Source organism: Phacochoerus africanus, chromosome 12 (assembly GCF_016906955.1).
Source record: "Phacochoerus africanus isolate WHEZ1 chromosome 12, ROS_Pafr_v1, whole genome shotgun sequence".
Classification (NCBI taxonomy): Eukaryota; Metazoa; Chordata; class Mammalia; order Artiodactyla; family Suidae; genus Phacochoerus; species Phacochoerus africanus.
The window spans coordinates 74,428,178-74,446,067 of record NC_062555.1 but is presented as its reverse complement, the minus strand read 5'-3'; the positions used below and the strand labels follow the sequence as shown (position 1 = coordinate 74,446,067).

General features: G+C 41.5%; 1 protein-coding gene across 15 annotated transcripts in view; it reads left to right on the top strand.

Moving 5' to 3' along the window:
• ZMYND11 (zinc finger MYND-type containing 11) overlaps nt 1–17,890 on the top strand; it is a 127,869-nt gene that overhangs the window by 90,966 nt on the left and 19,013 nt on the right. For 11 of the 15 annotated variants that reach the window (XM_047755555.1, XM_047755550.1, XM_047755561.1 and 8 more), the window contains 5 exons: nt 11,897–11,974; nt 12,695–12,787; nt 14,368–14,455; nt 15,411–15,466; nt 17,527–17,604. In XM_047755555.1, the coding sequence (XP_047611511.1) occupies nt 11,897–11,974; nt 12,695–12,787; nt 14,368–14,455; nt 15,411–15,466; nt 17,527–17,604 (393 nt within the window). The remainder of the gene's footprint in view (nt 1–11,896; nt 11,975–12,694; nt 12,788–14,367; nt 14,456–15,410; nt 15,467–17,526; nt 17,605–17,890) is intronic. The other 4 variants (XM_047755558.1, XM_047755563.1, XM_047755562.1 and 1 more) reach the window with 1 other exon arrangement.

Sequence of the window (17,890 nt, the reverse complement as noted above, 5' to 3'; positions counted from 1 at the left end):
AGATGAACGTGCTCACGGAGCTCTTCCAGCGCCCGTGCACGTCCGTTTGTATCCGTCTGTGTGACTTGATGATCAGAGGCTTGTATACACTGCCTGGTGGTGGCCAGTCTGCTAGTACTCAGCAACGTCCCAGAGATCTCTTTTCAACAACTGACTGTGTGAGGGGCTCCATTAATGCCCATTTACATTGCTGCCATGTCCTGTCTGACCACCATGTCCTTTCTGCCAGAGGAGAGTTCAGGAGGGTGCCACACTTCCTCCCCAAGGAGCAGTCTTCTCATTATAATTTAGCTCTGTATGAAACTGGAGTGTATGTTTTTATGTTTAGGTGTATTTGAATTTTATATTCCTGAATAGCCATGAATTTTCCAAGAAAAAAATAAGAAAACTTTTAAGTGAAAATTGCTTTAAAGATTTGTCGAAAGGATGTGTCTTTTTTGCTATTTCTTTGGGCCGCTCTCGCGGCATGTGGAGGTTCCCAGGCTAGGGGTCGAATCGGAGCTGTAGCCACTGGCCTACACCACAGCCACAGCAACGTGGGATCCGAGCCGCGTCTGCAACCTACACCACAGCTCACGGCAACGCCGGATCATTAACCCACTGAGCAAGGGCAGGGGCCGAACCCGCAACCTCATGGTTCCTAGTCGGATTCGTTAACCACTGCGCCACGACGGGAACTCCTGGATGTGTCTTTATAAGAAGGTATAATCAATTATGTTTTTTAAAAATAGAGAAGATTAATTTACATGTATCTACATAATTCTGTCTGATCACCTTCACAGGACAAATTCATTGAAGTAGAATTCTTAAATTTAAGGATAGGCACATTTCAATTTGATAAAAATCACCAAGTTGTCCTTCAGAAAATGATACCCATTTATACCAACAGTGAAAGTATCCCCCCCTTTTTTTACCTATTTGATAGGCTCCAATGGATGTCTCATTTTATTGTTCCTTCATTTTCATTTATATAGTTTCCAAGATACAAAGTCATTTTTTCCCTTGATGCTGTGGTTATAGAAGGCAGGCCTCTGTGAGAGTAGACAAGACCTTGTACATGATGTGTGCCTATGAGCACATGTGTATGTGTGATGTGTGTGTGTACACACGCGTGCACCTTAGATGTGTGCAGACACGTGTGTGTGCGCGCGCACGTATGAAGTGCATACTTGCTGGCCTCCAACCTTGCTGGTAAACGTCATGATGGTATTTGAGTGGTGCCTGCTTGGTGATGGGTGAGAAGAAGCCTGGGACCACGCCCCAGGTTGGTACCATGTTCTCTTTTAGGTCACAGCCGTCTGGTAGGTCTTTTTGTGGGGATGGAAATCTTCCTTGTCCGGTCAGAGCCACTGCGCATGTGTCTGCTGATCATTTGAAGGTGGTTTGGAGACCCATGAACTGCACATCTAAATGCCTGTTCTGCTGCACGAGAAACATTTCTGGTTGAAAATTCCAGCTTCATGAGTGGCCTGGCGTTTGTTCTTCCTATCAAGCCATTGTTATGACTTGGAAGAATTCTAGAGGGAGGGTATAAATCAGCTTGCTCCCTGCTGCCCTCCTCTCCCTCGTGCACACAGCAGATTGTGCAGTAAACGCTGCGTTGTGGCTGTAGGGAAGTGTAGTGTGTAGTGCACAGATTAATGTTTGCAAGGGTTGATGGTGCATTGTTTGCTCTGAAGCCGGTACCTCCTAAAATCAGAGAATTAACTGCCAGGGAAGGAAATTGTACAGCAAGACAAAGTAGTCGGCACTTTCCAGTGAACAGTTCTGAAACAGCAGTGTTTTGAAAGTGGGCCCTGTTTCCTCCATCCTATTTTAATATGTTCATGTTCCTTACATAAATGAATTTTGTTTTTATAACTTTGAGGAGACGTAGATTCGTGTTACTGCTCCTTTTAAATTCAGATAAATGAGCATTTTATGTTTGGACTAAAGTCTCTCATTAGGGAGCAAAATGTAGGGCTCTGAACTGAGCACGTAGAAAGTGCTAGAATGGGAAAACTACAGGGATCTCCTTGCCCCCTTTTCGGCATTTGGGCCTCTGTGCTGCTCCAGTGAAGTCCATCCAGAGTTTAAGTTGAGGTATCTTGGTTTTTTGTGTTTTTGATTTTTGAGGTGTAGTTTACAACATTGTAAGTTTCAGATACGCAATGTAGTGATTCATAATTTTAAAGGTTATGTTCCATTGGTTACTACAGACATGGGCTGTGTTCCCTCTTTTCTACTGTACATTCTCATGGGTTATTTACATTATGCATTGTAGTTTGTACGTATTAATCCCCTGCCCCTATCTTTGGCTTTTATGATGGTCTTATTTTTTGGCTTTTCTTTTTAATTCTTAAAAATTTGATTGGCATATACTTAATTTACAATGTTGTATTAATTTCAGGTGTACGGAAAAGTGATTCAGTTATACATATTCATGTAGCTATTCTTTTTTCAGATTGTTTTCCCATCTAGGTTATTATAGAATATTGAGTAGAGTTTCTTATGCTATACAGAAGGTCTTTATTGGTTATCTATTTTTATGTATAACAGAGTGTATATATTAATCCCAAACTCGTAATTAATCCCCCCTGCAGTGTTTCCTTTAGTAAGCATAAGATTGTTTTCAAAATCTGTGAGTTTGTTTCTGTTTTGTAAATAAGTTCATTTGTATTGTTTTTAAAAATTGGATTCCCCATATAAGTGATACCATACGATATTTGTCTTTCTCTGTCTGACTTACTTCACTTGGTCCACCCATGTTGCTGCAGATGGCATTGTTTCATCCTTCTTATGACTGAGTAACACTCCATCGTATATATGTCCCATTCCTCTGTCGATGGACAGTTGAGTTGCTTCCATGTCTTAGCTACTGTAAATAGTGCTGCAGTGAACAGTGGAGTGCATGTATCTCTTCAGGTTTTATCTTTATTAAAATAGTTGATTTACAGTATAACTGTCTTATATAAAAATGTTAGATTATTATTTATATCCTCTAACATCTTTGGTTGACTTTACATCCCATTTATGACACACTAAATGTGACTTACATATGAAAAGATCAATTTAAGTCACAAAAGAAAAAATACCTTTCAAGGTATTGGATGGGGATCTATTATTCTAGCATGTCTTTAAAAAGTACAGAATATTGGGAGTTCCTCATGTGGCTCAGTGGAAATGAACCTGACTGGTATTGATGAGGATATGGGTTCACTCCCTGGCCTCACTCAGCTGGTTAAGGATCCAGTGTTGCCGTGAGCTGTGGTGTAGGTTGCAGACACAGCTCGGATCTGGTGTTGCTGTGGCTTTGGTGTAGGCCAGCAGCTGTAGCTCCAATTATATCCCTAGCCTGGGAACTTCGACAAGCCGTACCTATGGCCCTAAAAAGCAAAAAAATAAAATAAAATAAAATAAAATAGAATAAGGACAAAATAGTTATCTACCCACAGGTGTTTCAGGTGGCATTTTTCTCTGTTTAAGGGTCACAGGTTTTAAATTTTGAATTAATGTCCAAATTGTGTAATGAGTCAGTTTAACCCCCGCTAATAATATGCAGAAACATGAGAAAATGGAGATAAGAAAATGAAGTGTTTATGTGGGAGAGTTTTTTTGTTGGAAGAGTACTGTGGTTCTACATCTAAACGAAGAAGCCCCTCAAACTTGCAGCACCTGATTCTCTGATCCCTGACTCTTGGGCACATGAGAAGCTCTAAAGAAGAGCTACACTAATAGGAATTATCCCTCAAGTCTTCCTACTACCATAGTTTTCTTTAAAATATTTAGAATCAAGGTAGCTATTTCATAGGAAATTTAATAAATATAGAGAAAGAAGTATATAGTATGTATTTAAATTAACATTTAAATTGGATGTTAAGCCCCAGGTACTGTATTTTTTTTCATATGGGGTACAGTCTACTCATTAGGCAGATACTGAAAACGAAGGAATTTTAGCCGGATTGCTAAAACTAAACCAAGACTAAGTTGCTATTAGGAGGTCAGTCACCATGGGTACAGAATGAATTGTTAATGTTAACTCAGTTCTGGGTAACTAACTTTGAGTCATTTGCACTGTGACTCATGAGGAAAGCTATTTCTTGAAACTGGAATAGAAATTTACTTCTGAATCCTTTTTTCAGTCTTTTGAGTATGTAGCAATAGGTTTTTTTTTTTTTTAAATCTCAAAATTAAGGAGAATTATTTAACATTCAAAGTGAAGTAGGACAGAATGCTGAATGAACATATATTCTTTATTGTAGTAAAGAATATATGTTCAAAATATTTTCTGATTAGTCTTTTTCTAATGTGGGAAATTTATTAATATTTTACCCTGAAAGTACGTACCTTTACATAAACTTCAAGATACATATTAACAAACCTGGAGTGGAGATTGGATTTTTAAATAAGATAGAAGTATTTTTTTAAATGTAGGCAATCATAGTATTGAAAATTATGAATGAACATTAATCAGAATTTTTTATCATTTTAAAGGCAACTGAATTATATTTTTATAGTCACAAAAGTAGGAAATTCATTTTTAGAAAGGTCTTTGTCTTTACCAAGTACTTTATAAGGCAGTTTTGCTTTTCATTCCAGGCTTTACTAGAGGAAAAAGTAATGGGACATTGATGAAGTATTTTTAATTGGAGCTAAGATATAATTTGTAAAATCTCATGTATTATTGTCTTATCTCTTTATAAAACTACCAGGCCCCAAGCCAGGAAAAAAAAATCCACATACTTTCCACATTTCCTTCCCATGATGAATTTCATAAGTTATGGTCAGAAAGGCTTGGGTATGAGTGTGAAATATTTGGGGTATATTTTGTCTTCATGATATTTCTTTTGGTGTTCGATTTAGAATCTGAATTGAACTTTATTTTTTAATTTTAGCTCTAAGGGATTACAGAGATAATACTTGGGCTGGTTCCTACGTCAAGACGGTTAGAACTTAGTCTAGATAAGTAGAGAGCTCACGTAGTGTTTCCAGTATTGATGCGCTGACAGTATGTGCCACGTGCACTGCTTCCTTTTATTGTCTCTGCAGGTGCAGGAGAGGGAGGGGGAAGGAGGGAGAGGTAGGCAGCTAGTATTCTTGTGGGCTGGTAGTCAGCCTCATTAAGCAGAGAACATACGATACTCATTCTGTGACCCAAAAACAGACAAGCTCATTTATTTTCAGAAGAGACTGGAAAGGCTCACTCAATTGAAGAACCCATCCTCCCTCTGCCCTTTGAATCTGCTGCTTTCTTTAAAGCCTAGTGTTGGTAGAGGAGGGAGGAACAGGTATACACAGCCTGTGTTCTATAAACTTTTTCTGAATGTCCTTTTCCTATTCTCAAATCCCTGTAACATGCTGCAAAAGAATTTAAAGTTACCCCCAAAAGTACATTTAATCCCAAATGATGACATTCCTGACATAACGGGAATAACATAACACCTCTCTCTCTGTAGCCGGTATTTTTGGCAATTTCTTTGTGAGGCTGTAATGGATATAGACTACCGCATGTTTTCACAGTACCCATCAGTTGTGTGGCATGTAGAATTAATTTGAGATTATAATAGTTGGTAAGTTACCCTAGACTGGCTAATACAAAGTGGATTATATCATCTGACCTTAGTCAAAACCTCCTAAACTCAGTCAGAGGACAAAGAGCTGACTTTGTAAAAATTAACAAATGTAGATACAGCTGAAGTAGCATTCAGTGTTGTCTTGTAAGTCTGTTTGAACAAGTCCGGGAACCCTGTGCGTTAGTGATTCTGCAGAAGCAACTTCTCAAGTAGGGAGTGTGTGAGAACAGAGTCCCATTTGCCAATACACTCCAAGCTATTGTTTGTGGTTTGAATTGTCCTCCAGGTTCACCTTTCACCTGTGAATAAAAAGGCATATTCATGACAGATTAGGAGAGATTTTTAAACTTAAGTCCTTTTAACTTAAATTTTTAAAAAACCCAAAAAAACTATTGCCAGAAACTCAAGTGCGAATGACTGTTGCTGTCCTGGCCTCTGGAGGTTTAAGATGGAGCTGTAGGAGTTGTGCAGTTAAATGTGGTACCTTCCACATGCAAAGTGGTTAGCCAAGGCTCCACGCTTCGTGCTGGCAGCAGTGTGGTGTTCTGCTCTTCCAGTATGTCGGTACTGGGGACGAGCAGGACTGAACAGTCGTATTAGTAGAAAACTGTCCTAGAAAGTGATAGTTACTGATGGGCTCCTGGTACAGAAGAGAAAGGGCCAGATTTGGGGCCACTCCCACCAGACCAGCTTCCACTGTTGCAATTACAGATACTGGGTTTCTTATAAATTATTTTTTTTTATTCTATCTTTACATGTGGTTTTAGAGAATACTGTAGAGCCACTAATTTCCATAACATAGGCAATTTATGTGCAGTTAAAATTCATTGTGATTCCTTTCTGTTCGGTGGTTACAGCTAGTTTAGAGGAGAGCTTGGAGCTTCTTGATTCCTCAGACAATAGAGGTAACTACTGTGCGAGTTAGTGTTTCTCCAGGTAAGCTCCAGAGACCACCTGCACCAGGATCACTGGATGTGCTTGTTTAGAACACATCCTTGGGGCTGAGGCTCCAGTACGCTTGATGGCCACAGGCTCATTAACATTCAGGTGGCTTCCGGTTGTCACCCGCCACCAGCCCTGTTTAGGAGTCATCTGGGAGTGAAGTGGTGCACACACACCAGAAGTAAACAGAATGGTTTAGAGGAGCCAGAATGTGGTAACGTGGCTTGGGTGTGAGTAAGTGTTTCACGTTTTGGAAGGATCTCGTGTTGCTGAGTTCAGCTGCGTGGCAGTGAAGAAGGCATTGAAGGTGGTTAGTAGTGAATCGCCATGAGTTCAACTAGTATTTATTGGGCATCTACTGTGTAGCAGATACTGTGCAAGGCCCTGGCCAAAGAACACTGAACTAGCCCATCAGGGACCCTGCTTTCACAGAACTTCTGGTCCAGCCATTGGCAAGACCAACCCAGCACCTGTTTTTGTACTGCTCATGAGCAGAGAGTAGGTTTTTATACTTTTGAATGGTTGAAGGAAAATCAAAGGAGAAGTAATATTTTGTGACATGTAAAAATTATAAGACATGAAAATTTTCATATCCACCAGTTTTACTGGAACACAGCCCTGCCTGTGGAACGCATACTTTATTTATGGCTGTTCTCTCACCACAATTGCATGTCTGAGTTGCCACCAACTGAATGTCCTCACAGCCTAAAATAATTACCGTCACAGAAATTACCTGGGCAGAAATCTGTCTGCCTTGGTCTAGCCTCCTTGGGTCAACCCTCCTGGTGTTGGGAAGCCCCAAGAAAATGAGGAGCCTGGTGAATAACAGGCTGGGGGCTTGGGCTGGATGAGGTGGAGCAGCACAGATATATTTGTCTAAGGGAAATACACTGATTTCTGATTTTGCACTTCTTTCTTTCTTTTGGATGCTTGGTGTGCAGAAGTGATATTTCCAGAAGTTAATTCTCTGCTGACATGTTCCTACAAGTGAAGAGTGGGGTCTCTAGGGCACATGAAAATTCCAGACCTTTAAGTCCTGAATGTTCCTTCAAACAGTGGTACTTGGGCATCGTTATCAATAAATAATCAGCTGTGGATAAACCTTGGCAGGATCAGAACGTGCTCCTACCTTCCTCCAGCTGAAAACACTGAAAGACACGGAGTGTGGCTGAATTACTTGATGTTTTGTCTGTGGTACCTACCTAGACTCACCTGATTTGTGCTAACCCAGCAATTATTGTAACTGATATAAGGGTTCCTTACTCAGGAAGATGTTTAAGATTTTCTGTTGTTTGCCCCTTAAAGGGAAGCAGCTCCTCAGTTATGTGTAACGGACCTAAGCACATCTCAATCGTTAGTGGATCTCTTACCCACCTTTGTAACACAGCTTCAGCCGTGTGATTACTGTCATCTTAAAACGGTTGCAACAACTTTGGACGTGTAATAGGAAGTTTCTCTCTTTATTATTTGTAGATACTGACCAGAGTCACTCCCTTATGCTGCCAGGTGATGTGAGCAGTTACCAAAACCTACTGGGCTTTACTCTGGCGGGCCCTGGGCTGCCCTCTGTCGCAGAAGGGCCTGCACTGAGGAGTCCTGAGGTCTGCAGTAGAGGCGGGTGCACCCCTTCAAAGCCGGAGGGAGAGCCGGGTCTACAATAAGCCACAGAGCTTAGACAGCATTAGTTTTGTTTTTCTGACATTGTCGTCAAGAGCTGTCTGCTTAGGTGTGTTACAAACATAAGGACTCCTTTCATGCCTGTTGGTTTTAGTGGCTTTTTCTCAAGCATGTAAATGTCCTGGTTTAGCTGACAGGCACTAACTCCGCTGTGAGTGTCACACAAGGCAGCCCACAACATGTTACCTGAGTAGTCTCCAGAAACCTCGTACGCAGCCCTGGACAGAGCTGGATGCTTTGTTGATTTCTTTTGTGAAATACCAAATCTCTGAATTATAACCAGAAAGTATCAGAAAGAAAGCATTATATGGCAATTGCTTTGTCCTTACAGATTATTAGGAGAGATTATGCATCCGTTCAGGGTCTTCTCTTTTATGTGCTTCCCTTTACTGAGCAAGCTCCTCAGCCTGCACGTGTGGGAAGTGGGCTCCCCCAGCATCCTGGACAAGCATGAACAGCACGAGATCCAGCGGGCAGCCATTCACTTACCAACCAGAGTGCTGAAACACATTTCAGTTCTTGGCCTACATCTTCAATAGAATCCCATGCTTGTCACCATAGAATATGTATTGGACAACAAGTGAAAAATAAATAACACAGAGGCTTTCAACAAAATAATCCTCCTTGGATAGGAAAGTTCTTTTGGTGACTCCTGCACAGCTGGAATCATTGAAGTTTCTAATGTGTTAACTGAAAAGAACCATCACATAGTTAAAATATAAGAGAGAGATGCCTTTTTGTTTGTATGGGCAAGTGCTGGAGAGAATTCCTAGATCATGTGTCGCTTTGGAAGGCAAGTGTTGCCACCATGCCTCTTGACTCTTCTCAGTACAGCAGCAGAGGTTAGGGGCCACTGCATGCATGATACAAAATCAAATTTTCATCCTCTGTTTTATCATTTAGTTTTGCAAAATTAAGGCCCTTGGCCTGAGCTCTGTGCATTTGGCTTTGCATTTCCCAAAGAGAAGGAAATGTTGCTGTGCATCCTTGTGCTAAATTCGCAATTCATCTAGAAATGTTTGCACAGGAAAAACCAAAGTGAAAGCATTCTGGGAGCATGTAATAGCCACGTAGCTTGTAGGTTCTCTATGGAGAGGAAGCAGGAACTGAAAATAGACCTTTCTTGGGGAATTACGTGAACAGTGTAAGGCACAGTTACCTAAACTAAAGCAAAATAAAAGTGTTTACTGTTTCAAAATGTTTCGGGACTTTTTGTTTCAAAGCAAGAATGATCTAGTTAGGATGTTTTAGCTATACAGGCATACCTCGGAGCTATTGCCTGGAGGTTTGGTTCCAGACATGACAGTAAAGCAGATATTCCCGATGCATATAAAAGTTAGGTTTGCACTGCACTGTCGTCTATTAAGTATGCTAGCATTATGTCTAGAAAACATGCATACCTTAATTTAAAAATACCTTATCGCTAAAAAATGCTAACCATCATCTGAGCCTTCAGTGAGTCATAATCCTTGCACGGTAGTACCCTCGACGACCACTCACCCCAGATCACTGTAACAAACAGAATGATAGTGACAGTCTGATGTACTGTCAAAATTACCATGTGTGGCAGAGAGACACAAAGTGAGCAGATGCTGTTGGTGAAAGGGTGCCAGTAGTTGCTCGATGCAGGGTTGCCACAAACGTTCAACTTGTAGAGAACACTGAAGTTCAATAAAACGAGGCATGCCTGTAGTGGTACCCTGGTTCTAGCACTGTGTGGAGAAGCACTGATTTGCTTTGCTTTCTAAGGCTCCAAACCCAAACGAGGGTGGATTCCAGCTAATAGTAAAGTACTTCGTAGGTCGATGTCAAGAGGGCAGAAAGAACACCCCTGTGCGTGGATGACAGCGGGGCAGCCGTGTCGCAGGGGATGCCGTGAGCACCGTCTCCTCTCAGTGGCCGTAGACGTCCCAGTTCTAGTGGACTTCAGTGCCTGGAGCGCTCCCTGCCCCTCTGAGCTCGAGGTATTCAGACCCAGAGAGGAGAGCACTCCCACCTTGCCTGGTTTGGCACAATTTTATGAGTGTTAAAGCAGTATTTCAGTACTACATGCAATGCTGGTTGTATACGTGCCTGAATAGTATGTTACCTATTAAAAGAACCACAACCCCACAGATAGTGCTACAGGACCTCTAACTGCTGTGGATTGCTATGATATTTGAGGAGTCTCAGTGCGCCCAAGATATTTCTGAGTTGGCCTGATAGAGCATGTAGTTGGAGGTATTTGTTTTTATCCTTCTCTCTTTATAAGGAAGTACAGGTTTCCCAAGAGGTACGGAAAAAGTAGCCTTCTTGTCCGTCTTACCCTTTCTTCCCCACATCCAGCAGCTCATCGAGCTGTTTAGCTTAGAAAGCAGTGCATGGAAGATGTCCTTTCTAGCAAGAACATTTGCACAAAAGTGTTAATAGCTGATTGTGCTTCAGATCCTTTGAGAGAATCATTCTGTTTGACACTGGCTTACCGGAGGGATCAGCTAATAGTTCTCACATGTTTGTGTGCCTGGGTATCACTGGGGATTTTGTTTAAAAATGAGGATTTATAAGCTACATCAAAGCCTCTTTCCCCCAGGATTGTAACCTGGGGTCCAGGAAATGGCATTGCATTTTAACTCCACATCTGCACCATTGGTTCTTGGTCTTGGCCAGATATCACAGCCACCTGAGAAATTAACATACAAATGACCAAGTAGATGCAGGACACAGGGCTTTCCCCCAGAAATTCCAATTCAGAGGCTCAGGAAATCTTTTTTACTTTGTGTTCAGATGTTTTCATGCTGTGTACGTACAATCAGTTTGCTTCAGCCGTGGCTAAGATTTCTCATTTGCTTGAGGATTGTTCGCTCCTTCCTCCACATGTTTAGCATATTGAGAGAAATCCTGCGCATAAAGTTCTTTGGGGAGTGAATAATAATAAAACTGGGTGGAGAATCATCATCCAGTGGACTGACAAAGTTAAAGCGTCCATCAGATAGTGGCCCAGCCTACTCAGTCCTCTGCAGTGCAGCCTGCTTGCAGTCCAGTGTCTGCTGTGGTGTCTTCTTGCCTTTGACTAAGGAAATGGGAGCATTGGTCCTTGTTTGCTGGCTGTCTAGAAATGACATAAAAAGTAGAATCCCGTCTTTTTTCTTCATGTGAAGTTAAATTATCTGAGAGATAAATTGAGGAATCTGACTAGCTTTTAGGCACGACTAATAGCCATTGGAGTTAGTACTGAAGAGTTCCGTAGCACGTTTAAGAAGATATGTGGATGTGTCTCCTGCAGGTGCATAATTCCTAAGAGACACAGACTTCTAATAACCTTTTTAACAAAGAAGAATATTATATTGAAATTCACCATATAATATTGCTATTTAAAATATCCCCTACAGGATTTCAGCCATCGATATTTTTTATAAAAATAAGTGATTCTACATTATATCATTATTATATCAACATTATTATTATAGTTATTATTTCTTTTCATCTGAAACTTGGTTGAAGTTTTAACGCATCAAGAAAAGAAAAAGCATAATTCTCTAACTTATTATGTCAAGTATAACATATTTTCTGATTCTTACCTTGTTACATTAAATGCTGTTTTTTGCTATGCAAATTTTGAAATGTTGGAAATGATGCATACTAAGAAAATCTTTGCACACTATAATCTTTTATATATAGATGTCTTTATATATGTATATAGATTTATAAATGATCAGATTTTATATCAACCTTTTTGTTTTCAACAGAGCATCAAGAAGAAAAACACAAACAAGCAGGAGATGAGCACATACCTGAGGTTCATCGTCTCCCGCATGAAGGAGCGGGTGCGTCCAGGGCTGGGATGGGGGTGGGGCTCTCAGAGTCTCCCCAAATGTGCTTCACTCTGGTTTAGTCTCTAAAAGTTAATGATTGACAAGTAACAAATATTTAAAGAGTAGTATGAAGGGTGGAAGCCACTGCTGTGGTATTTTTTTGTGCAGGGAAGGCTTTTAGATTTTTTGTTTTAGCTTTGTTTTTTGCCCTTTTTTTAGGGCCACACCTGCGGCATATGGAGGTTCCCAGGCTAGGGGTCCAATCGGAGCCGAAGCCGCTGGCCTACAGCACAGCCACAGCAGTGCCAGGTCCAAGCCTCATCTGCAACTTACACCACAGCCCACGGCAACGCCAGATAATCAACCCACTGAGCGAGGCCAGAGATTGAACCTGCGTCCTCACATAAACTCGTCAGATTTGTTTCCCCTGAGCCACGATGGAAACTCCCTGTTTTTGTTTTTGACACAGGCATTTCTTTAGCTGCATTAGATTAGAAACATTTACATTTAAAATTCCATTTATCAGAATGAACATTTTCATTGATAATTAGTTTTTTAAATGAAATTGAATTTTCCAAAGTAAATGTTCTTTCTATAAAAACCTGAAGAAATGCCACATTAAACTACGGCACATGTACATTTTTCATTCAGTTCTAAAGTATTTGTTCAGAAGTTGTGTTTCGCCCGTCCGTCTAGCCGTGTTTTCAACGGACATGCCTCACCACCTTTCAGGCAATCGACCTTCATAAGAAGGGGAAGGACAGCAAGCACCCCATGTACCGGCGGCTGGTGCACTCGGCAGTGGACGTCCCTGCCATACAGGAGGTAAAGCCCGCGGCGGCGCAGCCCTGGCTGTGCGCCTGCCGCCCTTGCGCGTGTGCTGTGCTCCCTCCAGTGCTCACTAGGGGTCATCTTTTAAGAGGCCTGGAAAAGATTCCTGACGCTGTCTGGTCGGTGTAATTAACACCCGGGTGTGGTTTCCTAGTTTTAGCCCCAGTGCTTAGGAGTTTCTATCAAGGGAAGACTAGAGCATAGAACTGATCAAGAGTCTTGAGAAACAGTGACGTGAACTTGAACAAAGATTTTAACTAGAAAGTGTGGTTCTTCTTAATTCAAGTTCTTAATTTCACCTACTCTAGCTGAGGCTTGCTAATGGGCTTGTTAATATTTAATTACAAATTACAGTAAAATTCAGTGAACACTTTGACCTGCCTCCAGTTAGGTTTGTAGATGTGCTGATCTGTACCTTATGTCACTTTGAAGTTTTAAAATCGTACCGTTGTCCATAACAGGGAAACCACAGGAATACATCATTTTGCTCATGTCTTAATCTGCTTAATTTCTGAGAAGGACTGAGGCAGATGATTTCAGTGAAAGGGATAAATTAAGGTTGTTCATAAAAACAACTTTAACCTTCCCTTCTAACCCTAGATTGCATAGCCTCTCTTCTGACTCTGAGGCTCTGAGAATGATGAAGAACTCAGCTGCCCTTGCTGCCCCCTCCCTGCATGCCCCCCACCGCCCACATTCCCCAGTCTGATCTTGTCAGGCCTGTGGAACCCACTGGCTGGGTCGATGGTGCCTTATTAGCAAGGGCAGGCTGTAAACAGAAACACCATAAAGAAAATGAAGAGGAAGATGTGATTCTTATGCTTTCAGGAGCTGGCAGTCCATACCAAAATATAGGCTGTGAGAGTCCTCGGGGAATTCTGGGTGCAGGTGTTCCCACCTGGGTTTAGTCAGGTGGCCTGGGAGTGCTGGGCAGTGCTAGGGTTTGAACATCCCTGAGCTGGAGGTAATGAGAAGTTCAGAGTGGAGGTCAGGTGTCTATATTCACGAAAGAGCCCTGTGCCCCTTGATGCCAGACAGGAGCCGGCAATTGCCTCGGGGCATGGAGGACCGTCTAGGACTTTATTTTAAAATTATTTCTACATCAACACCTCATCCCAATTCAGAGTTGTAACTGTATCTTCTTCGTGGTCGTGGTAAACTGTCACAGAGGCTGACAGTTCTTTCTTTTTTCAATCCTTATTCTCCTGAGGTGTAAAATCGTAGGTAGATAGCTAGGGTCTCATCAGTCCCATTGACCAAAGCTTTCATTATTTATAGGACATTGCAGCAGCTTTCGTCATTGTTCATGCTACATTGTTCACGTGGGTAAATAAATATTGAAGGCAGCAGTGGTTGCAGGATGTGGGATCTGCCACACCTCCCCATCCTGCAGTGGTAACTGCAGGGAGAGCTGTGGGCTTCCTTTACCCACACTGTCAATACGGTGGGACACGGGAATTGCCGTAACGTCGTTTGGAAGGTTTTGCTGTCTCCCCTGCCCTAACACTGTTAACATAATGCAGACAAGTATTTTCACCACTGACCCTCTGTCGCTTTGTTTTTTGCCCCCGCAGAAAGTGAATGAAGGGAAATACCGAAGTTACGAGGAGTTCAAGGCCGATGCTCAGTTGCTGCTCCACAACACAGTGATTTTCTATGGAGGTGGAATATTTTTTGTTTTTTTCTTTGGGGTGTTTTTTTTTTTTTCCTCTCATGCTTTTTACATTCCACGTTGAGGAATGTCTTTTTTTTTTTTTTTTGCCATTTCTTGGGCTGCTCCTGCGGCATATGGAGGTTCCCAGGCTAGGGGTTGAATCGGAGCTGCAGCCACCGGCCTACGCCAGAGCCACAGCCACGCGGGATCCGAGCCGCGTCTGCGACCTACACCACAGCTCATGGCAACACCAGATCGTTAACCCACTGAGCAAGAGCAGGGATCGAACCTGCAGCCTCATGGTTGCCAGTCAGATTTGTTAACCACTGCGCCACCACGGGAACTCTAGGAATATCTTTATAAAACATTATGTTAAAACAATACCTTGATGATCTGTAAGTAATTATATTAGGGTTTAAACTTAAAAATACTTGGTAATGTAGTTATAGCCCGTGGCATTAAAGGGCCAAAAGCATTATTTAGTACACTAAATAATGAGATATTATTATTCGTAGTTTTATTTATAAATTTATAAACATAGTTGAAAGTCTTAAAAATTTTTTATTATAGTTGATTTACAGAGTTGTGCCAATTTCTGCTGTAGAGCAAAGTGACTGTTTTTTACATATGTACATATATATGTACATGCACATTCTTTTATATGCTTTTCCATCATGGTTTATTGAAAGGCTTTTTATAAGCAGTTTGATTAAATCTGATTTTTCCCCATTAATGTCTCATCATCCACAGGTAATGGAAGTGGACAGTATATACCTTGAGTGTTAAAGCTGCGTATGGAATCTTATTTCACTGCCTGAATTTTATGTTAAATGTACATTTTTGTTTTAAGTGGTAGATATGCACTTGGGTTGAACGGAAAGAAAATGTAAATGGCAGTGTTACTGTTGATAGTCTCGTGTTTCGAGATCGTTGGTGACGTGTGTCCTCTGTCTTCAATTACAGCAGACAGCGAGCAGGCTGACATAGCAAGGATGCTCTACAAAGACACATGTCACGAGGTACTGCCCGCGCCTGGTGACTGCACCCCGCTTTAGTCTACGTTAATCTGCTTCAGAGTTCCCCTCTGCTTACATATTTTTTAATTTTGCCATTTCCTTTAAATATAACTCTGTTTCCGTGTTTGACATACATGGGAAATAATGCAAAGTGGTTGGGGGATGGATTCCAGCAGAACTGTTCTCAGAGAAATCTGGGGAGTTAGATTTAGTTACTTACGTAACTTCTACAAGGAAACTGCTTTCTCTTCTGTAATTACCCTTAAGAGTTTTAGTTGCATAACTGCATGTAAATATATTACACTGGGCAGGCACTCAGTAATGTTATTGCTGTCTTTGAATGAAAGATTGAAGTTCACTTCTTACTCTACTATGCAGGCAAAAGGAGCAACCACACAAAAGCATTCATATTTATACAACAAATGAAATATATATTTAGGGAAGGTTTTTGGGGGTGGTGTTTCTTGTTTGAAACACTAATCTATAACCATACTGTATTTGCAGAAATGTCTCAATTTATATAAAAATTTCTGTTCCTTGACTTTTTTTTTTTCTTTTTTTTTTAAGGGCCACAGCCGCAGCATATGGAGGTTCCCAGGCTAGGGGTCCAATCAGAGCTGTAGCTGCGGGCCTATACCACAGCCACAGCAATGTGGGATCCGAGCCGTGCCTGCAACCTACGCCACAGCTCATGGCAACGCTGGATCCTTAACCCACTGAGCAAGGCCAGGGATCAAACCCGCTTCCTCATGAATGCTAGTCAGGTTTGTTAACCACGCAGCCACGATGGGAACTCCAAAATTTCTGTTTCTTGATTCTATTTCTTTTTTTTTTTTCCTTTTTACAGCCGCACATGTTGCATATGGAAGTTCCTGGGCCAGGGGTGGAATTAGAGCTGCAGCTGCCAGCCTACACCACAGCCACAGCAACGTGGGGTCTGAGCTGCATCTACGACCTACGCCGCAGCTCACAGCAATGCCAGATCCTTAAACCACTTAGCCAGGCCAGGGATTGAATCTGCATCTTCACAGAGACAACTTTGGATCCATAACCTTCTGAGCCACAGCAGGAACTCCTGTTTCAAATTTGACTTTTGTTTTTTTATTCATTAAACATATGTTTATTGAGTGTCTACTGTTGCTGTGTTAGGAGGAATAAAATGAGGATCAGGATGCTGGCTTCCTGCTCATGGAGCTGTGTTCTAAAGAGGGAGACTCAAGAAAAGAACAGACAAAATAGGTTTCTTTACAAGTTATAAAAGGATGTTATGAAAGAAAACAGGACTGAAATGGAGAAAGAGGCAAAGTTAGGGCTGCTTTTATTGGTAGTGGATATTTTATATGAGTAGACCAGGAAGGTATTTCTGATGAATAGGTTAATACGTGTGCTCAAGTGGAAAGGCATCAGTGAGGCTGGGAAACTGAGATCAGAGGCACTGGGCCCCCTGAGAATCTGTCTTCTGTTACAAGTGCAATCTGGGACCTTGGGGTTCAAACAGGAAAGGGGCAGTCTCTTCCAATATTGTTCATTGGAAAATTAAAATTTTAAGCTTAAGGAACAAAATTCAAGACTATATACATGAAAGAGAATGTTAATTTGCATGTATCTACTCTATTTTTTTTTATTTTTGCCTTTTTAGTCTTTTTAGGGCTGCACCCATGGCATATGGAGGTTCCCAGGCCAGGGGTTGAATCGGAGCTGTAGCCACTGGCCCCCGCCACAGCCACAGCAACTCGGGATCCGAGCCACATCTGCGACCTACACTACAGTTCAGGGCAACGCTGGATCCTTAACTCACTGAGCAAGGCCAGGGATCGAACACGTGTCCTCATGGATGCTAGTCGGGTTCATTAACTCCATGCATGGATCTTCTTTATATAGTTTTATGTGTGTGTATATATTTTGGGGGGGGGGGGGCTGTGTACTCGGCCTGTGGAGGTTCTTGGGGCAGGGGTGGAACCTGTGCCACAGCAGTGACTGTCAGATCCTTAACTTGATGTGCCACCAGGGAACGCCGCATGTGTCTATTTTTATAGGCTAAAATAGTTGCTTTTCTTTTTCAGCTGGATGAACTACAGCTTTGCAAGAATTGCTTCTATTTGTCAAATGCTCGTCCTGACAATTGGTTCTGCTATCCTTGCGTATGTGAACCTTTGAGATTCTTTTTTTTTTTTACCTAAGTGTCTGAGGCACTGCTCTAAGGAAGCTTTTCCAATTTACCTAAAGATTATAATCTTTCTGAATTTTTTTGTTTTATATTATATGTGGTGTTAAATGAGTATAAAAGCTGAAACATGGGAAAAACAATGGGTTGTTATATCTATTTCTGACTTCAAGATGAGGACTTTAAGAACAGGAATAAACATTGAATCCTTAATATATAAATAAAGTAAAAATTTGCTTTTCCTCTCATTCTCTCACAAGAAA